At 37.4% G+C, this 22,131-nt stretch overlaps 1 protein-coding gene across 3 annotated transcripts in view; it reads right to left on the minus strand.

Annotated features, from left to right (window-relative positions):
• C4H12orf56 (chromosome 4 C12orf56 homolog) overlaps positions 1-22,131 on the minus strand; it is an 85,375-nt gene that overhangs the window by 15,596 nt on the left and 47,648 nt on the right. For 2 of the 3 annotated variants that reach the window (XM_076853068.1, XM_076853069.1), the window contains exons 4-6: positions 21,694-22,102; positions 16,929-16,990; positions 7,742-7,886 (exon numbers count right to left, since the gene is read on the minus strand). In XM_076853068.1, coding sequence (XP_076709183.1) covers positions 7,742-7,886; positions 16,929-16,990; positions 21,694-22,102 — 616 coding nt within the window. The remainder of the gene's footprint in view (positions 1-7,741; positions 7,887-16,928; positions 16,991-21,693; positions 22,103-22,131) is intronic. The other variant, XM_076853070.1, reaches the window with a different exon arrangement.

Genomic DNA, 22,131 nt, shown 5'->3' on the forward strand with positions numbered 1-22,131 from the left:
TCCTAAACCTTGAATGGGTTAGTATTACATGGATACATACTCATCAAAACTCTTCAAGCTATACCTTTAAATATGGGTACATTTTATTGTACATGATTTATAATTATACCCCAATAACTTCTTCAAATAAGATATACAAATATCCAATAAACACATGAAAAGATGTTCAACATCAATAACCATTAAGGAAATGCAAATCAAAACTGCAATGAAGGGATGGGGTTGTGGCTCAGTGGCAGAGCGCTTGCCTCGCACATGTGAGGCACTGGATTCGATCCTCAGCACCACATAAAAATAAATAAACCAAATAAAGGTATTGTGTCCATGTATAACTAAAAAATATTTTTTAAAACTGCAATGACGTATCACTTCCCATTCATTCAGATTGCTGTTATAAACACACACACACACACACACACACACACACACACACACACACAATAACAAGGGTTGGTGAGAATGAGAAATTGGAACCCTTCTGCATTACTAGTGTAAATATAAAATAGCAAGACACTATAGAAAATAGTATAGTGGTTCCTCAAAAAACTAAAAATAGAATTACCATATAACCCAGTGTAATAAGCCAGTCACAAAAAGACAAATAGTCTATGATTCTACTGATATGAGGTATTTGGATTAGTCAAATTGATAGAGACAAAAGTAGAATGGTTCCCAAGGGCTAGGGGCAGGGTGGTAGAGGATTAGGCAGTTATTGTTTAATGAGTTTAGCATTTCAGTTTTGCAAGATGACTAGAGTTCTGGAGATGATGGTGCTAATGGTTGAGCAACAGTGTGAATGTACTTAATTCCACTGAAATGTACACTCAAAAATGTTAAAGATGGTAACCGTTATATGTATTTTACTAGGTTTTTTAAAAACTAGAAAAAAACCTCATGGAGAAAAACAAAGACTAGGAAAGGCCATGAATAGAGAACTCTCATTTATGCATTTATCCAGTAACTGAACTTATAACTACTGATTGCCAGCTCTACAGCAGGTACTATGCTAGGTAATAAAATAACACCTTGAGCTGAGCAACACAGATAAGACATAAGCCTATATTCCTAAAACTTTCAGTTTAGTCGACCTATAAGAAAGTTTTCTCATAATTTAAGTTCTAATTGCAATACAATGAAAAAGATGACTTTAAAGAAAAAAACCTATACCCCAATAAGTTGATTTTAAAATATATAAATATATATACACATACATACATATATGTATAGATGTATACACAAAGTAGGAATATATGTATACACATATATGCATGTATGTATATACATCTATACATATATGTATGACGTGTGTATACATCTGTTCATATATGTATTTGTGTGTGTATGTTTGTGTGTGTAAAATTTTCCATCTTCTTTTCCAGGAATGAAAAATAAAGTTGCCTCTAATCTCTAGACCTTACTGTGAGTTCCTGAAGGAGCTTTATACAACCTATGTTCAGGGAAATTCAATATAAAGTAGGAAAACCACAGCTTTCACTCATGGACATGATAGCAATCATTTAAACTTTTTAAAAAGCTTCTAAAAAAAGTAGGAATGTTGACATTTATTAGTTACGTATGCTAACTTTGTGTAAATGAATATAAGAATAGATTTTGTGGAGGAGAAAGAAAAAACATAAAACAACCAGGTCTTGATGGCATGGCCAGGGAGTGGGCCATGGGTAGTCCACTAAAGTGTGGAAAGACTCCAATCAGGATGGTACCCAAATGCCTTTTATCTCCCTCTCCATTCACTCTGATCTTTCATATTTGAAGACTGAATTAAAAGATCTTCTATTTTGGTACATCTAAGAATATTACATTAAAAAATGTCTGCAGCATTTCCAAGTGTGAAACAGAACATGAATGTTTTATTCTAGACTTCTTACCACATTAATTTTCACAAGAGAATAAATTTAATATCCCATAGGAATCATTTCCAAGATGTCGAATATGCATTCATTTTTGTCTTAGGACTTAACTTAGGAAGAACACAAAGATGAGTAAGTAAGACACATGCCTGTCCTGAAGAAGTTTATAGCATGTTGTAGTAAATAAGAGAGCTGTGCCAATAACTATAGTAATACACACACACACACACACACACACACACACACATCTAATTCTTGAAAATAGATATCTTCTTTTACTCATATTTTATTTTTAAATTTTTTCCATATTTTTATTGGTGCAATATAGTTGTATATAATGGTGGGATTCATTGTTATTATTTGTACATGCACAACATAATTTGGTCAGTATCACCCAATATTTTCCCTTTTCCTTCGCTCCTCCCTCTCCCTGGTCTCTTTTTACTCTTACTCTACAGATCTCCCTTCGATTTTTATGAGATCTTCACTACTTTTCTTTTCCTTCTTCCTCTCTCTCTTCCACATATTAGAGAAAACATATGACCCTTGACTTTCTGAGTTTGGCTTATTTCAGTTAACATGTTCTCAAGGTCCATCCATTTTTGCAAATGACATATATTCTTCTTTTTATTTTATTTCATTTTATTTTTGTAGAGAAGGGCTCATGGTTTCAGAGGTCTCAGTCCATAGACAGCCAGCTCCATTCCTAAGGGCACAAGGTGAGGCAGAACATCATGGTGCAAGAGTGTGGTGGAAGGAAGTGGCTCACATGATTATCAGAAAAGCAGAGATAGAGATCTCCACTTGCCAAATACAAATTATACCTCAAAACCATGCACCCAATGACCCACCTCCTCCAGCCACACCCTACCCACCTCCAGTTACAGTCAATTAAGTCAAGAGATTAATCCACTAATTGGGTTAAGGCTTTCACAACCAAATCATTTCCCTTCTGAACCCTCTCACATTGTCTCACGTGTGAGCTTTTGGGGGACACCTCACTTCCAAACCATAACATTCTGCCCCTGGCCCCCAAAAGCTCACACTCATCTTACAATGCAAAATACATTTTGTCCATTTTCATAAGTCCCCAATAAGTCTCAATAGTTCAAGACTGCCCAAAATTTCAAGTCCAAAGTCTCCTCTGAGACTCAGGGCAAGCTTGCATAGTGAGCGCCTGTAAAAATCAAAAGCAACTTACAAGTACCCAATATGTAAAGGCACAGAATAAACACTTCCATTCACAGAAATAGGGGCATAGAAAGAAGGGCTAGAACCAAAGCAAGACTGAATCCAGCTGGGCAAACAAGTCCTATAGCTCTATGTTAGGCATCTGGGGCACATGGCAAGGTAATGTTCTGTGCAGGTCTCCCTTGTAGACTTTTAGTTGGCTTGCCTCAACTTAACTTCGGCAGGTTTCCTCAGCAGATGTTCCATGGTACTGGCATTTCTTGATTTTGGGTTTCTCCACTGCAGTTTTAGCTTCCTTCTCACATCTCCATGCATTGTCCTCTCGGGTTGCCCACAGGGACTCTGGCCCTGCTGCACTTTGCCTGGCCTCCCAGGCCTTCATTTGAAATCTTGGTGGAATCCTCCATGATCCCTTAGCTCTAGCATCCTGCATTCCTGCAGAAGCAACACCACATGGTTGACACCAAGGTCTGACACCAACTCAAACAGTATTAAAGCCTCAAGGGACCCTGGCTCCTACAGCCTCTGAGTGTCTGGTGGCTGAGTCTGTTGAAAAAACTTCCTAGGCTCCCTTGTGCAAGAAAGGTGTCCCACTGGTCTATTCTCTAGAGAATTTTTTACTTTTATTTCCTTGAGTCTGAGATGGATATGAACTTGCCAGCTCCTGAGATGTCCTCAAGCCATCTTTCTCATTGTCTCTAGGCAAAGTCTTTAGCATTTCTTCAGTGACAGTAATGTTTTTAACAACTGCAACTTTCTTAGCCCTGGTTTTACTTCCACCTTTCAAGTCCAAGTTTTTCAAATCTTTCTGCTCTGCTTTCTGCTTCTGATTATCACAATAGATTTGCCTAAAAGCCACCAAAAATGTCCATGCCACCATCTGAATGCTATGCTGACTAGAGATTTCTTCCAACAGATTAAAGAGTCCATCACTTTTAAAATTAGTCTCACAGAAAATCTCAAGATATGGGCAAAAGACAGACAAATTCTCAGCCAGAATATAACACGAATGGCCTCTAGTCCAATTACCAATAGTGTCCTCCTTTTTTTCTAAGCCTTCTTAAGCCCTTTCTTCACTGTCCATGGTCCTATTGGCACTCTAGTGTTCTGAGCTCCCACCAGAATCAGCCATTAATTTCTGCTTACAACAATCTAAAGCATTTCCAGCTTGCACTGCTAAACATCTCAAAATTCCTCCCACCAATTCTAAAATGCTCCAGAAACTTATGAACCACATGGTCAGGTTAGTCTCAGCAAGGATCCCACTTCTCAGTACCAATTTCTGTTTCAGTCAGCTTTTTTTGCTGCTCTGACTAAAAGACCTGACCAGAACAATTGTACAGGATGAAAAGTTTGTTTAAGGGCTCACAGTTTCAGAGTTCTCAATCCATAGACAGCAGGCTCCATTCCTAAGGGCTCACGGTGAGGCGGAAGAGTACGGTGGAGGGAAGCTGTTCACATTATGATCAGAAAGCAGAGAAAGCTTCATTCTTCTTTATGACTGAATAAAAACTTCATTGTGTATATATAACACTTTTTCTTTATTTACTCATTGATGTATACCTAGACTGTTTCCATAGTTTGGCTATTGTGGATTGTGCGGCTATAAACATTGTTTGCATGTATCATTATAGTAATGATATTAATGACTTTAATTCTTTTGGATAAACACTAAGGAGTGGTATAGATGGATCATATAGTGGTTCCATTCCTAGTCTTTTGAAGAACTTCCATACTGATTTCTACAGTGGTTGTACTAATTTATAATCTCAACAATGTAAACATAGGAACTGAATATCTTAAACACACTTGCATTTCTAATGCCCGCTTCTGCTACCATTAGAAATGCAATGAATGTCTATTGAATTATTAGAAAATACTATGAAAAATGCCATAGAACTGCACTGGTCAATATAGTAGCCACTGACCACAGTGGCTCTGTAAATGAACTAAGTTAAAATCAGAATTTCACTTCCTTAGTCCTTAGCCACACTGAAGTGCATTAATAGTCACATGTGGCTAATGTCTACCATACTGAGCACCATAGATTATGAGACATCAGACAAAGTTCCATGGACAGAGCTGCCATAGAAGATAAAAAGGGAAGATACTAAAGTTCTTCACTGAGGATGACAGGAAAGGCAGAAAGATGACGTTTGAACTGAACCTTGAAGAATGGGTAGGATTTTAACAATAGAAAATGGAAGATGTATCCTAGAAAAACTTTGGTTCATGCATTTAACATAATGTTCTTGAGTTCCATCCATTTTCCTGAAAATGACATAATTTCATTTTAGGATATTCAAGTCATACCACAGAGCTCAAGCTTTTAGAAGACAGACTTCAGAAAGAAGATGAAGTGGTTAGCAGACACTGTGTATTAGGTCTGGCTTTATTCTCTGTCTGCATCTTTATTTTTGCTCCACAGCCATGGCCGCCTACATCAGGCTTGGTTTAATATTGGAGATGTTTAAATGACTTCTTCCTATCTAACCCTCAGATGGCACTTTGGTTCTCCTATCTAAACATCCACTTGAAACCCAATCCCTGGGCTGGGGATATAGCTCAGTGTTTGTTAGAGTGTTTGTCTTGTATGCACAAGGCCCTGGATTCAAGCCCAAGCACCACTAAATAAATAAATAAATAAATAAGTTCAATCCCTGATTGTTTTCAGTTTGTCTACGGGGACTTCCCTGTATCCTGACTGAAATCCTTTCCCATCCTTACCCAGCTATTAGCTTTACTCTTGACAATCTTTGTGTCCTTGATCCTGGATCCAGACCTCACATTCCATGAAAGACCTGTTCCCACACCTTAAATAAGCAGATCATCCTAGTACCAAGTGCTTGTACATCTAGTCTAATTTCACCCATATGCTGGAATGCTCACATATTTAATTTTGCCCACTTCTATCAAAAGATCACTCCCACCCTTGGGAACTATATCTTCTCCTTGAGCTGGATCAGATACCAGGACTTGCCCTGCCCAGATGATAGTCCCTTGCTGATAACACTGCCTTCCTAAAATAAAGGCCAGGCCTGTCCAAATTCAGAGTCTGTGACAGAGACCATTAGTGGAGAGTCTTAAATGCCAAAGTGGCTGCACTTAATTTAGTAAGAAAAGTCACAAGAGGTTTTTCAACAAAGAAGCCCACATAATCAGGGTCATTGACTAAATTAATACCATGTGTGGGATGGAGTGGGGAGGTTTAGTTGGGTGAAGATAATCCCAATTTCTTTAGCCTTTCCACATGAATTCCATTTCCATTTTTCATAATCAATGTGGTTGGTCTTTTTGATGTTCATCCCTTTATTTTCCACAATTCTTCTCAAATCCTAGAGTCAAAACATGGATGTTGCATTCCTTACAATATCTATCCAGTATGGACCATTTTAGAACCATGCAGTACCACATCATTCTTACCTGAATCTCAATGTTTTCAGACATTTGACATATTACTCTCTATGCTGATTCTGTTCTCTAATTAGAGTGATAGACCATCCTGATTTGCATGAGACTGTCCTAGCCTTCCCATGTCCCAGGAACTTCCTCAGGCCCATGTTAACTGGAACAGCTGGTCACCCTAGTCTAGGCAAACCAACATGGTTGGTCATCCTACATTTGTATTACCTAGAATTAAGAAGTGGCCAGGACTGTCTATAATGGTGGAGGGGTTATATATTTCACAACTGTTCAATAAGATGGTAGCAGCTATGTATGAGGCCACTAGCCAGAATTAGGATGCAACATATATCCACCAACATGAGTTTGGCCTTAGGCAGAGCTTACCACTTCATCTTGGCCTCATTACCACCACATCATTAATCATCTGAGCTTCTTCAAACCTTCCCCTGAAACTGAAAATGAAGCATTTATAACTTAACCAAGTGAGAACTAGGCTGCCTTGGTTTCTCAGGAGTCACATTTTTAAAAATAACTGTCCCACACTCAAAAGTAATTCTTTCTTTTTTTTTTTTTAAGTTGTCAATGGACCTTTATTTTATTTATTTATATGTGGTGCTGAGAATTGAACCCAGTGCCTCACACAGGCTAGGTAAAGTGCTCTACCACTGAGCCACAACCCTCAAAAGCAATTCTTTAAAATTACATTTTCATTATAGAGGAATCTGTATAGTAAAACTTCTTGAAATATACTTTCCCATATTACAACTCATATTTAAAAGCTTTCCCTCTAAAACCTCTTTTTTGGGGAGTGTGGGGTGCAGGTACTAGGGATTGAACCCAGGGGAATTTAACTACTGAGCCACATCCCCAGCCCTTTTTATATTTTTTATCTTGAGACAGGGTCTCACTAAATTGCTTAAGGCCTTGCTAAGCTGCTTAGGCTGGCTTTGAAATTGTGATTCTCCTGCCTCAACCTCCTGAGCCACTGGGATTACAGGCATGGGCCACCACACACAGTTCTAATACCTTTCTTTGGGTCTGCCAACCCAACCCATGTGAGCCACTTTGTGCTATGGCCACCCTCTCTCTCCAACCCCTATCTCCCCACCCCATTTAAACATTACTGACTACCTAACAAACTTTCAAGTATTAAGACATGATTGTATTAAATTTAATCAACAATTTGAAATATAGCATCAGTATACAACTTCATATTTTAATTTATGCTTGAATAACCAGGTCAAACAAGTTTTATAGATTAAAAATAAAACACCTACTTTCCAAAAAAGTCTTTTCAGAATGAAATTTTTCTGGGCTGCCACCTTAAGTTCCGTAATTAAACAAAGTATCTTCCTCAAGGTATTGTCTTTAAGAAAAAGTTCAGATTTAAGTTGACTGAAGTGCTTAATTTTCTCCTCAGATCTACAAGAAAAATTTCCATGTAAAATATAAGAAAAAAGCAGTTTAAGAATATCAGTGATTATTAACAGGTTTGTAAAACTTTGTTACTAATGAAATTTTAGTATGGTTTTGTACCCCCCTACCCTTATTATTCATAAGTCATGAAGCTTACTACCCCCAGACTAAAATGTTTCTTGCTCTCGAACTTACTTTTTACTCATACCCTTTACTAGATTGAACTTATACCATACTCTTGCTGTCCCTGGTAAATGTCCATCTCTCTTTCACAAGCTAACCTTATTATTTACCAAAATCTACAAACCACATTTAATATTATTTCCTTAATGTTTTTTCTTTTAATCAATTCACATTGGCTTAAAGAAGTTTATTCATAAAGAAAACTTTGTATTGATCCGGGGGCCTAAATGTACACCTAAGGAACTTCCGAATACAGGGACTTAAACATGGATGTGCGCCTGAGGAATTTCTGAGGGCCTAAACATGGACGCCTGAGGCACTTCTGGATCCCAGAGCCTAAATATGGATGCCTGAGGAACCTGGGGGCTTAAACATGGACATGCGCCTGAGGAACTGAGGAACTTCCGGATCCTAAAGCCTAATCATGGACGTGCACCTGGGGAACTTCCGGACCCAGGAGCCTAAACATGGATGTGCACCGATGAACTTCCAGATCCCGGGGCCTAAACATGGACGTGCACCTGAGGAACTTCAGGATCCGGGGGCCTAAAAATGGACGCCTGAAGCACTTCCGGATCCAGGGGCTTAAACATGGACGTATGCCTGAGGAACTTCCAGATGCTACGGCCTAAACATGGATGCCTGAGGCACTTCCGGATCTGAGGGCCCAAAGATGGACGTGTACCTGGGGAACTTCCAGATCCAGGGACCTAATCATGGACGCCTGAGGAACTTCCGAATCCTAGAGTCTCAACATGGACGTGCACCAAAGGAACTTCCGGATCCTAGAGCCTAAACATGGACGTGCAACTGAGGAACTTCCAGTTCCGGAGGCCTAAACATGGAGGACTGAGGAACTTCCGGATCCGAGGGCCTAAACATGGACGTGTCCCTGGAACTTCTGGATCCTTGTGCCTATAAAGGGCAGGGTGTGTCTCTCAGAAGAGATGTGGCCCATGAAGGGGAGCCTAGTATGGGGCCTGTTGGGGGGCAGACTGAGCTGTCACACCCTGAACTTGGATGTGACGGTGGCCTCACTTCCCGGCCTTCCCCTAGGTGTCACTTCCTCCCCTTCCAGGCAGTGCTGGGGAGGAAGTGAGAACAGGCACAGGGGCCAGGCCCTGAGGAGGGACACCATCTTTCTCCTTGCTTAGCCAGGCGCCTGGCCTGGCTGGGGACAGGGACGTCTTGTGACACTGGCTGCCTCCTGCATCCCTGTCCCAGAATCTCAGGGACCACAGGCGGGGACAGTCGTTGATTCTCTCCTGGTCTCTGACCCTCGGCCCTGGGGGTCTGCCCAGGGAGAGCTCCCAGAGGGTCAGGGGGCCCCTGTGACCTGCTGCACCTTACCCACTGTTATCCTGGGTGAGCACAGATTAGGACACCAGACGCTACTGAGAGTGACATCTCCTAGATGGGCAGCTGGGGATTTTGCCTTTGTCCCCAGGCCTCGGACACCAGATGATCACCCCAGAGACAGAAAATAACCCCACACTACCCAAGACTTATTTTTAAACTTTGGATTCTGAAATTTTCCTGCTGCCACCTTCTTTGTGAAGCCAGTTTTTCAACAGAGACAATATTCCAGGGGGAAAAAAACAAAACAAAACATGGAGTCAATCAAACCAAGCTGACACATCTGGTCCTCCAAGAGACATCTGGATTGGAGGGAGAACAGCCATTCTCAACTGGTGAAATAGTGAAGTTCCCTGATCCTTATTTTGTGTAAGCAAAATAAATAATCTGATGTTAAAAAAAAAAAAAAAGAAAAAGAAAAGAAAAAGAAAACTTTGTATTGCTTCTTGACAGAGAAAACCAGTATAACTTGGCATGAATATCAGGGAACTGTGAAAACAGCATGAAAGCTACACAGATTCTTTTTATTGTTTTTATTAGTGCATTATTATTGTTTTTTAATTGGTGCATTAAAATTATACATAAGTTCCTCCCCTCCCTCCTCCTCCTTTCCCTTGATCCCTTTCCTCTGTTCCACTATTCTCTCCCTTCTATTTTCATGAGATTCCCCTTTTTCTATTTCTTATTTCTCTCTAGCTTCCACATATAAAAGAAAACTTTCAACCCTTGACTTCCTGAGTCTGGCTTACTTTATTTAACATGATGTTCTTCACTTCCATCCATTTACCAGCAAATGACATAATTTCATTCTTTTTTATTTCTGAATAAAACTCTAGTGTGTGTGTGTGTGTGTGTGTGTGTGTGTGTGTGTGTGTGACATTTTCTTTATTCATTCATCTGTTGACACCAAGCCTGGTTGCATAACTTGGCTATTTTTGTGAATTGTGCTGCTATAAACACTGGAATACAGGCACCACTATAGTATGCCAATTTCAGTTCTTTTTGATGAAATCAAGGAGCAGAATAGCTTGGTTAAAAATATGGTGGTTCCATTCCTAGTCTTTTCAAGGGATCTCCATACTGCTTTTCATAATAATTATACTAATTACATTCTCACCAACAATGTATAAATGTTCCTCTCTCTCCACATTCCCAGCACTTAATATTATTATTTATGTTCTTGAGGATTCCCATTTTAACTAGAGTGAGATGAACTCTGATTGTAGTTTTGATTTGTATTTCCTTGATGCTAAGGATGTTGAATTTTTTCATATATTTATTGACCACATTTTTTTTTAGAAATGTCTGTTTAGTTCATTTTACCATTTATTGATTGAATTTGTGTGTGTGTGTGTGTGTAATTTGTTTTTGTTGTTGTTGTTGTTTTGCTGTGGTGCAGGGTATTGAACCCAAGGCCTCATGCACACTAGGTAAGGGTTTTACCACTGAGCTATATGCCCAGCCTGTTTTTCGAGTTCTGTATGTATTCTCAGTATTAACCCCTGTCAAAGGAGTAGCTGGCAAAGTTTTTCTCCCATTCTGTAGCCTGTCTTTTCATGCTCTTGCTTCCTTTGCTGTGCTGTCATCCCACTTACGGTTTTGGAGTTTTATTTCTTGAACTTCAGGGGTCTTATTATGGAAGTCAATGCCTACACTTATTTTGGAGTGTTGGTCCTAGGTTTTCTTTTATCATTTGCCAAGTTTCTGATTTAATTCCTACCTCTGATGCACTTTGAGTTGACTTTTGTGCAGGGTGATAGATACAGATATAATTTCATTCTTCTACATATGAATATCCAGTTTTCCCAGCACCATTTCCCAGCACGTTAAAAAGGCTATCTTTTATCCAACCTGTTTTTGGCACCTTTGTCAAGGATCAGATACATGACTGTATCTGTGTGATTTTTTTCTCTGTCTTCTACTCTGTTCCTTTGATCTTCATGTTTGTTTTTATGCCCAAACCATGTTATTTTGTTCCTAGGAAAGCTACACAAATCCAAAGTAGATGCTCCATATTCTGAGCTTCAGGTCTACACTCACTTTGCAGAAAAGACAGATGAACATATGTTGGAGAGCTGTCCCTACCAGTACTAAGTCAAGAGCTGCTCTCTGAGGAGAACAGACTAGCTGGAGAAGAGAATCATTTTTCCCACTATGAAATTCAAAGTTGTTTCAGGCCATGTCAGAGAGCTACCTGAAATCAGCTCCCATCACTGATCCACCTGATCCCACACATCAGAAAAAGCTGCCTTAACTGAAAAGGTCAACACTTCTGTTTAGATCTTTCCCTAGTCCCTCTAACAAATGCAACCCCTCTGCCACCACAGGTTTTTTCACATTTCTGGTATCACAATAATCCCATTTTGCCTCACTGTAGTTATTTATGTATGTGATCCTGGCCCCTTGGCTGATTTTTAGCAACCTGAAAAACAAATGTTATCAGATTAAATATTGTTTCCATCTCACACTGTGCTCAGCAATCACAACTTGCATGTAACTGGGACTGACTGGCAGGCTCCAGCCTGGGCACTTTTCATAGACCAGCTCATTCACTGAGCTAACTCCCACTGAATAGACTGAGCTAGATATTACTTGGCATTTTATAGAAAGCTAGGGAAAATAGGCTAACCTCTCCTTCCTTAAAAAAAACTAGGGATTTAGATCACCAGCATGCAAAGTAACAGCAGGAAGGACATTCCATGTTCTGTGTGGTTGATGGAATTTTAGAATCTCTGACTTGAAGTAAAAACTATCATACCCCCTCCTTCAGAAATCTATGATACCAGCCCTCTGTTCCCATGCTACTACATGCCACTACTTTCCCCTTTATTTATAAAAGCATTTAAGATGTTCTATTTGTTTTTTTTTTAAAGAGAGAGTGAGAGAGGAGAGAGAGAGAGAATTTTTTTTTTAATATTTATTTTTTAGTTTTCGGCAGACACAACATCTTTGTTTGTATGTGGTGCTGAGGATCGAACCCGCGCCGCACGCATGCCAGGCGAGCGCGCTACTGCTTGAGCCACATCCCCAGCCCTAAGATGTTCTATTTCATCAATGAGCATTTCCTACTGACTCCAAAATTAAGACTTTCTTAAAAAAGCACTGTATTTTTCTAGTGGGAACACTAAAGATAAAATAATCATTAAAAATTCAGCAATAAAAATCCTAGAGGCAGGGGAACATGATAATTATGAGCATGAGGGCTGAGGTCAGAATCCTGGACCTGCTCCTGGTAAGCTAGATAATTATCACCGGGGCAATTTATACCATCTCCCTGTGCCTCAGTTGCCTCTTCTGTATGATGCAGATGATGACAGTACCCACTGTGCTGATACTTCAGTTAATGCATGTCCTTCACACATGACAAGTATTTAATAAGTGGATTCTAAATAAAGAAGGTATGTTTGAGATCCTGCTTCCCTTTACATCCACTTCTAATTATTACCACATTTCATTAAGAAAAAAGAAAATCATAAAATCCCTCTACTCTGGGAATTCCTGAAACAACAGAAATGTAGTTTTCAAAAAACAAATGAGCTTAGAAAAGCACAAACTCAGATAAAATACAGCATCAGTAGAATTACTTTGAAATTAATTTTATACTTTTTCCCATTCGAAGTCAGCAATTTGCTAAGACTCATAATAGAAATAAAAATTTTAAAAATATATATTCTTAGCTGTAAATGGACACAATACCTTTACTTTGTTTATTTAGTTTTTTATGTGGTACTGGGGATTGAACCCTCGCACATGCTAAGCAAGCACTCTACCACTAAGCCACAACCCCAGCCCAAAATAAACTTTTTAATCCTTTGCAAACCTGTGATCATAGATTGTAATGCCAAACTAATTTTTTAAAACACCAAAACATTTTTCAGAGGAAAAAGCACACTAATCTCTTCACACTAAAAATTAATTCATGTATAAATTGAGGTCTCATATATATCATAAATTCAAGTCAGATTAGGAATTCTATATCTCTACAGATTAATAACCAAAATTACAATTTTTATGGACAAAGAATATTTGCTTTTATACATATTATAAATTTCATTTGACTAATTTAAATAATAAAATGTACCAGAAGACACCATTATTCAATTTAGGAGTAAGAGGAAAATATATATTAATATTAACAGGTACTGTATATTTTCATCGGTTATAAAACATAATTCATAAGACAGTATTGCAAGAAAGATACTTGTAATGATAAGCTCTATTTTCCTGCATTATTTTAATTTTTCCAGACATGTAATATAAACAATACCTCACACTTGTTAAAAAAAAAAAAAAAAAAAAAAAAAAAAAAACAACTTTAGAGCTGGAAAAGACTTTTCAAAAGATTATCTCAGAAGTGTTTTGCATTTTGCATTATGTTTACAATGTCCAAGTTACAGAACTGTCCAGTCTACGACACACAGTTCCAATTAAACAAAAGATGTCATGCAGGTAGACACTATTTCTTGTGATTATTGTGTCCCTCATAGTATGTTTTAAATCACTGCATTTTAAATACTTCAGGAATTAAATCTGTAAGAAACATGATTTTCCTCAGTCAGAACAGAAACAATGGTAGAACTCTCCCTCTTGCCTCCAAGGATAAATGCCACATATAGAAAGCTAGTGTGTAATAGGATTAGCCTGAAACTCTCTTTAAATAAAGCACTAAAATGAAAACTCAAAGTCCATTGAGGTGGTGCATGCCTGTAATCCTAGCAGCTGTAATCCTTGCTTCCTGAGGCAGGAAGATTGCAAGTCCAAAGCCAGCCTTAACAATTTACTGAAATCCTAAGCAACTTAACAAGACCCTGTCTCAAAATACGAAATTTTTTTTAAAAAGGGCTGGGGATGTGGCTCAGTAGTTAAGCACCCCTGGGTTCAATCCCTGTTACCAATAAATAAATAAATAAAATTAAAACTCATACTTTTTTACAATAAACATATGAAAACAGAAATTTTAGGCTGTCTGTATAGTTTTTTTTTTTATTTTTTAAGAAATCCAAAACTTTATGTCCTTTAACTTTTACATACATTGAAATGAATCTCAAAAAGAAACATTTTCTTACAAAATTATTATTATCACACTCAACAAAATTACAGAAAATTCTTTGGTATTATCTAATACCCAGTCAATTTTATAATTCTGTTGTCTTAAAAATGTCTTTTTATATTTGGTCTGTTAAAATCAAGATCTTTATATAAGAGACTTCTTGTATTTATTCATTATGTTTCTTAAGTCTTTTAAACTTTTTTTCAGTATGGGAATTTTCAAACATACACCCAAAAATGGAGAAAATTATATAAGAAACTCCCACAATACCCATTATTTACCTTCAACAATTTTCAACAAGTCAAACAAGTTAGCCAATTTTGTTTTATCTATTCCCTTACACACTTTTTAATAACTGAGTAAAATAAATGCAACATAAATTTATCAGCATACTCATCCTTTAGGTATAAACTCAGTGGTGGTGATGTGCATTCACAGTTATGCAAAGTGTAAATCCTTACCACTTTTAATTTCCAAAACTTTTTTCCATCCCATACAGAAAGTTTGTCCTGACTGCATTCCTAATTGGCCTCTAGCTCCTGGTAACTCTTTTTCTATTTTCTGTCTCTATAAATTTGCCTATTCTAAGTACCTCACATAACTGGACTAATACAATATTTGTCCTTTTTTACGGATATATTTCACTTAGAATAATGTCTTCAAGTTTCATCCACATCAAGAATGTGTCAAAATTCCTTTTTACTGATGGCACACCCACACTTTTAAGTCAGATTCAAGTTTAACTGACTTAACAAAAAATACTTCATAGATGGTGCTGTATGCTTCATATCATATCAAATAATGAGGTGCACCAAGTCTGGGTGTCCCACTGAAAGAATGCTCAGACTAATAGATGGGTTTAGTCATGTACAACATGATCTCTGCATTTGGAAACTTCTTTTCACCCTTCTAATGATTTCATCCACTGAGGGTTTTTGCATGAATCTATTATTTCATTAGAGGTTGTGAAAATGGTAATTTTCTAATTCTGTTAAAGCTTCCACATTCATTACTGGAATTCTGTAAGAGGGAATTTGCCCTTATCAAATAGGGTTACTTGATTATTGCAAACTGGTTACATTTAATACAGGATAATTCTTTCTGTTTCTTTGCTGATTTTACAGTGTAAGGGATTAGTGCCTCATGTTTGATGTGTTTTATTTTTTTGGTGGAGGAAGAGAGAGAGAGCCCTTTCTGTAGATACATCATTACATATTTCTGAATTTTTACATATTCATTATGTTTCAATCACTCCATTCCTTATGTTTTCTGAGGTTGTCCCTTCTTTAGCTAACTAAAAGGACATGGGTTCCATCATCCTTTTAGTCCAGGCCCTTTTCTCTTTGCTTTCTAGTATTAGCTGTTTCAGACTCATTTTTTGTTCCCTGTCCCAGACCCAGAAGCAGCCATTCCTTTAAAGAACTTTGGTTCCTTTTTGGTGAGGAATGAACATGCATCTTTTAAAATTAATTTACTCTTAACTCATTTACTTGATCATCAACCTCTCAAAACTTACCCATATCAAAATATCAAAATTGTCAACATCATCAATTCACTGAGTGCTTATTATATGCAAAGTACTATTTTAAGTAAGAATACTTAGACTAATAAGATTTATTCCTTGCTTTTTAGGAGCTCACAATCTAATGAAAGAAATGGTCATATCACAAGTAAATACAATGAGACAAACCTGTGATAAGAATGTAATAGAACTTTGAAGTCTGAATAAAATCCAGACTCCTTGGCTTTGCATATAGGGTCTTTCATGATCTGGTCTCATTTATTCACTCATTCTATAAAGGCTTATTGCAGCCTACTTTGGGCCAGTGACCAAGGTATACTTCCTTCCCTTAAGGAGCATGCTGTAATATATGGTAGTAAATAACCAAATAAGCAATCATAACACAGACTGGCAAAGGTTTTTGGAGAAAAGAAGAGATAAACTAAGACTTGACGTATTGAAGTTATTCACAAAGGGGAAGAAGAGATGAGAGTAGGATTCCAGAAGAGGGACTGTCATGTTAAGCCCCCAGAGAAGAGAACAGAGTTTTCTGAGAACTGTGAGAAGTTCATTTGGACCAGGAACTTAGTGCAAAAAAGTGGAGTACACAACAGATGAGGATGGAAAAATAAAGAGACATTATAAACATCTTTGTAATCTTGAGTTTAGAGTTTCACCTAAGGGCAATGGGGAGCCCTTCAAAGACTTTGTGGAATGAATTAGTTACATGAATAGTTTTGTGCTTCAGAAGATCTCTCAGTTGTAATGGAGAAAGAGCTAGAAAGGGGCAAGAGGGAAAACAAAGAGGCCAGCCAGGAAAGTACTGTTGAAGCCGAGAACAGTGATAATCGAAGTAGAGGTATAAATATGATAGTCACCCACATGTACAATATAGTTAGGAGAGCTGAGGAAGACAGAAAAAAATCCCCATGCAGTTCTAGCATATATCACTCCTCACCTGTACGGCTTTTGACTTCTAAGCTCACTAGCATACAAGGGATCTTGTAAAAGAGTAGCTTTCTAAAAGAGAAAAAAAGTGGAAATTGTTAGAATTTTTGTTTACTGAAAACCAATTTCCCTTACTGTTAGACAATATCATGGATCTACTCCTTAATCCCTTCTATATTTTTTTTTTTAGAATTTTTAATATTTATTTTTTAGTTCTCAGCAGACACAACATCTTTGTATGTGGTGCTGAGGATCGAACCCGGGCAGCACGCATGCCAGGCGTGCGCGCTACCGCTTGAGCCACATCCCCAGACCTCCCTTCTATATTTGTTTATATTCATTCCAGTATTTTATAACACCACAGGGAATTTTTTTCATTATCTAATTTTTAAAAAAGTTTTAAATCTTACATTTTTTCAATATAAAATAAGTTATCAAATTCAAACAGAATATAAACACATAGAGATGAAAGTTCTGTTTCTCCTTACCCCTTCCATTCTATTCAAAGTAACTATAATTGGTTTGATTTGTTCTTTCAGATGTATTGAATACTATAAATGCTATAAATGTTAAATACTATAAATGTTATAATATATGTATCTATACATATATCTATACATATATTGTAATATACGCATTTATAGTATTCATGTATTGACATGTTTTAATAAGACAGATTTAATCCTAGCTCAATTATATCACATGTATTAATCTGAGACCTAATTTTTAAATCACTTAATATATAATGGACGGTTTTTCATGTCTGTATATATAATTTTTAATGATTACCTAATATTCCATAGCATAGATATACAATATTTATCTTAACTGTTCCCTTATTGAAATGGCTAACACTTTTATATTTTATTAACTATTCCCCTATTGTAAAATTAATGGAGTTGATTTTTCCTTAAAGCTTTAGGGTTAACATTTCCTATTTATTCTCAGTCCTCAAAACAAACATATAGTGTTTAGCAAGTTCTCTAAGTAATCTTTTCTCTGTAATGAGGCTTTAGAGACAGGTCAGAAGGAATTTTGAGCCAAGCCCAGGCGTGGTGGCACACAACTGTAATCCCTGAGGCTTGAGAGGTTGAGGTAGAATTGGGCATTCAAAGTTAGCCTCAGCAACTTAGTGAGGCCCTAAGTAACTTGGTGAGACCCTGTCTTTAAAAGGTTAAAAAAAGGGGGGGGGAGGGCGTGGGGGTGATGTGGCTCGTGGTAAAATGCCCCCAATCCCCCAACTAAGAAAAGCGAAATTCTGAAATGTTGCTGATTTGCAATTCCAAACATGCTTACCTATGTCTTAATAGCAGAGCAGGGTGGTGAATGGTGGTCTAGTTTTTATTACTGCTTTCATCATTATTCTGTTTTAAAAAGAAACTAAAACCAGGCTTGGGCAAATTGCCTATAATTACAGCTACTCAGGGGAACAGAGGCAGGCGAATCTCAAGTTTGCAGGAGGATCTCAAGTTCAAAGCCAGGATGGGCAACTTAGTAAGACCCTGTCTCAAAATAAAAAATAAAAAGGTCTGGGGATGGGCTGGGGTTGTGGCTCAGTGATAGAGTGCTTGCTTAGCGTGTATGAAGCATTGGGTTTGATTCTCAGCACTGCATATAAATAAATGAATAAAATAAAGGTTCATCATCATCTAAAAAAATATTTTTAAAAAAAGGTCTGGGGATGTAACTCAGTGGTAAAGGGCCCCTTGGTTCAATTCCTAGTATGAAAAACAAAATCTTTCCCTTTACTCCAGTCTAAATGTTGATGTTTGCCTTAAATCTAGAATTTAATATGGAGATAGCCTTCTAGCAGCTATCTTCACAACATATAAAGGGCAAAGAATTACCATATTTCATCTTTACAGAATTAGAGATGCTAATCGACCCAGAAGTAATTATTATTGGTAAAAGTTACAAATAAAATGGACTATTGATGGAGACCTAACTCTTTGGATACCCTTAAAACCAGGATGAGTACTGCTAATTTCTAATTGGATGACTTAGACTAATTCTGTGAAAGAGTATATAGTTAAAATGTCTACCTACTTCAACATGATAGATCATTCAGGATCTCGAGGCACAAGAGATCAGTTCCCTCAGAAAACATGATAGATCATTCAGGGTCTCAAGGCACAAGAGATCAGTTCCCTCAGAAAAGCCTGGCTAATTTAAATGATCTTTCCCAAAATTTCCTAAAACTTATGAAAACATCACCAAGACTAACCAAAGGTGACCAATCTGAGGAGAGAATTCAACAGGGTCATAGAAAAGTCACAACTTTTATATTGTTTCTATTGAATTATTATCTTAATGTTACTAGGATAAATATTAGCCCAATTCATAATTTATATGCAAAATATTTGCTTATTCATTTTTCATCTTTCAAGGGATAGGATATTATTTTTAATGATACTATATACCAACTCATAAAAATAATACTCCTCCAACCAAATTGAGTTTATTGGTCATTTTCAAAGAAAAAAAAATCCAATTATCTGAGTTCAAATCTCAGCTCCACACTAGCTATGTGACCTTGCACATACTTAATTTATTTGTGCCTCAATTTCCTCACCTACTAACTTGGGAATAACATCCTACCTCATAGGGTTATTGTGTAGACTAAACAGGTTAATATCTGTTTTTAAACAAACAGATAGAAGGCCATTGTTTCACACAGGGCTCCTGCACAAGACCCAACGGATCTTGGAATCACTCCTGCCAAATGCTGTATACTCAAATTGAAACTTTAAGGTACAGACAGATCCTAAAACATAGTCTGTCTGAAAACAGGATGATTCTAGTTTACCTGTCAATGTAACGAGAAAATTTCTTCTATTTTAACCTTACAAAAAAATGAATCTGAAGTAACCTGATATTAATCATTTTTCCCTGTTGTTCTGTTTCCTCTTTCCCATCTTACAGAACCCACTGTTCTGCTATTGCCCAGAGGAAACTCTCATAACATTTTGTAAAATGGAGGCTTCCCCCAATTCATTAATTGCTAATAAAAATCTATACATGGGGCTGGGGATGTGGCTCAAGTGGTAGCGCGCTTGCCTGGCATGCGTGCGGCCCGGGTTCGATTCTCAGCACCACGTACAAACAAAGATCTTGTGTCCGCCAATAACTAAAAAATAAATATCAAAAAATTCTCTTTCTCTCTCTCTCTCTCTCTCTCTCTCCTCTCTCACTCTCTCTTTAAAAAAAAAAAATCTATACATAACCAAACTTGTAACTCTGCCTTTGACACAATAAATCATCAGAACAAAGCCTACTAGATAACAATACATGTTAGTAACTGTTACTGCATTGATTATTGGAAGGGTTATACATAGCTTTATAGGTATGAATTGGTCAGACTTGCCCCACCTGTGCCTCTGCTACAGAGTTAAAAAGTAGTATTGAAACCAGAAGTTAGTTAATTCAGGGAAGCATGAACAGTTGTTTTAAAATATTTATTCAGTTTTTTTAAAAAGTCAATTAAGTTTTGGTTTTTCTATTAGAATACAGAGTTCTTTTAATAGGCCAGGGTTTTCCTCTATTTGTGACTTGGTTACATTTTTAATTTGGGCAAAGCTGTTTAAAAATTTAGAGGAGAATTTTAAATATTTGTAGTCTTCTGAATCTTGCTATGAGGGAAAAAAACTAGAGTTATCTTGCAGTTTTTCACAATTTTTAGTCTCTTATTAAAACCCTTGCTTCGTAGTTTTTTTCTGAATAAAAACAGCTTTTATATTTATTAATATTGTAAAGGAAGATCAATAATAAATATTATCACTGAAGATAACTTAAAAATATCACATTTTTTAAATAAGTTACTTGTTTTCTTAAACTAATCGAGATGTTTAAAAAAAGAGCCCTGGGGTGGGATTGTGGCTCAGCGGTAGAGCGCTCGCCTTTCGATTCTCAGCACCACATAAAAATAAAGGCATTGTGTTGTGTCCATCTACAAAAAAAAAAAAAAAAAAAAAAAAAAAAAAAAAGCCCTAAGTGGGAGTTCTGGTTCTTCTCCTAAAGTTACTTTATAATCTTGAGTAAATCACTTAAAAGTTTTGTGCTTCATTTTCCTGGTTTGTAAAACAAGACTTAGACTGATGATTTCTAGATAAAATTATTTGATTCTATAACAATGATACCTATTTTCAAGAATGCACAAAATAAATACAGAAACACAGTGACAGTGTTAAATTTTACCTAAGGTTTGTGTCACCCCAACTAAGCAAAAGGCTACCTGGTGAGACTCACTGATGACTGTCTCACTTACCTACGTCTACAAAATCCCAGGTTCTCCATTTTTGTAAGTCTTTCTTCATCAATGAGCATTTCTTCCTCTGCAACAGCCTGAATAAAATGATCCCTTTCATTGTCCAGTGTGGTTTTTGAGACAGTGGGAGCTGAACCCAGGGAAGCCCTACCACTGAGCTACCTTTAAGTTGCTCAGGCTGGCCTTGAATTTGCAATCTCCTGCCTCAGCCTCTCAAGTCACTGGGATTACAGATGTGCAACACCATACCTGGCTTGTCCAGTGTATCTGTCTTTCAAAATATTATTAAAGTCTAGGGTAAATTTCCAAAATAGGGAGGTAGAGCCAGGAAGGCATGTTTATGGAGAGAGAGGGGGAGTGGGGAGAAAGAGAGAGAGAGAGAGAGAGAAAGGAAGAAAGGAAGGGGAAAGGGAGGGAAGGGAAGGGAAGGGAAGGGAAGGGAAGGGAGGAAAAAGGATAGGAAAGGAGGGAGGGAGGTTAGAGGTCAAAGTTATCTTATGAGGACACTTACTATGATGTAATTGTTCCATGAACTTTTTAAGTGCAGAAATATTGATGAGGTTGTGGAAATAACATACAAATGAAGTTCCAACTCCTTCTTCTCTAGGTTTGAATTGTTCTGTAAAGGGGAACCTAGAAGGGAATTTTCTGAATGAAACTCATTTGTGTTCCTATGGCACTTGAAAAGGAATTCACTTGAAGAGTCTTTGTGATCCGGAAGTCCCTGGGGTTCTTTTGGGTTCGTTGTACAAGATGTCAAGCCAACAGGCTTGCCAGTAGCTGGTGTGGACTGACAGCTCCCCCTGGGGGGCACAGGTAAGGGTCGAAAGGCACCTTGGCCATGAAGGGACAGCTTCTTGGGGTCTGAAGGTGAACACAGAGTTGAGTCCTTGGATGGTGTGCTGCTCTCTTGGTGGTACCTGTGGGTAGAATTTAGTGTTAAATATAA

The sequence above is a fragment of the Callospermophilus lateralis genome, chromosome 4, assembly GCF_048772815.1.
Source record: "Callospermophilus lateralis isolate mCalLat2 chromosome 4, mCalLat2.hap1, whole genome shotgun sequence".
Lineage (NCBI taxonomy): Eukaryota > Metazoa > Chordata > Mammalia > Rodentia > Sciuridae > Callospermophilus > Callospermophilus lateralis.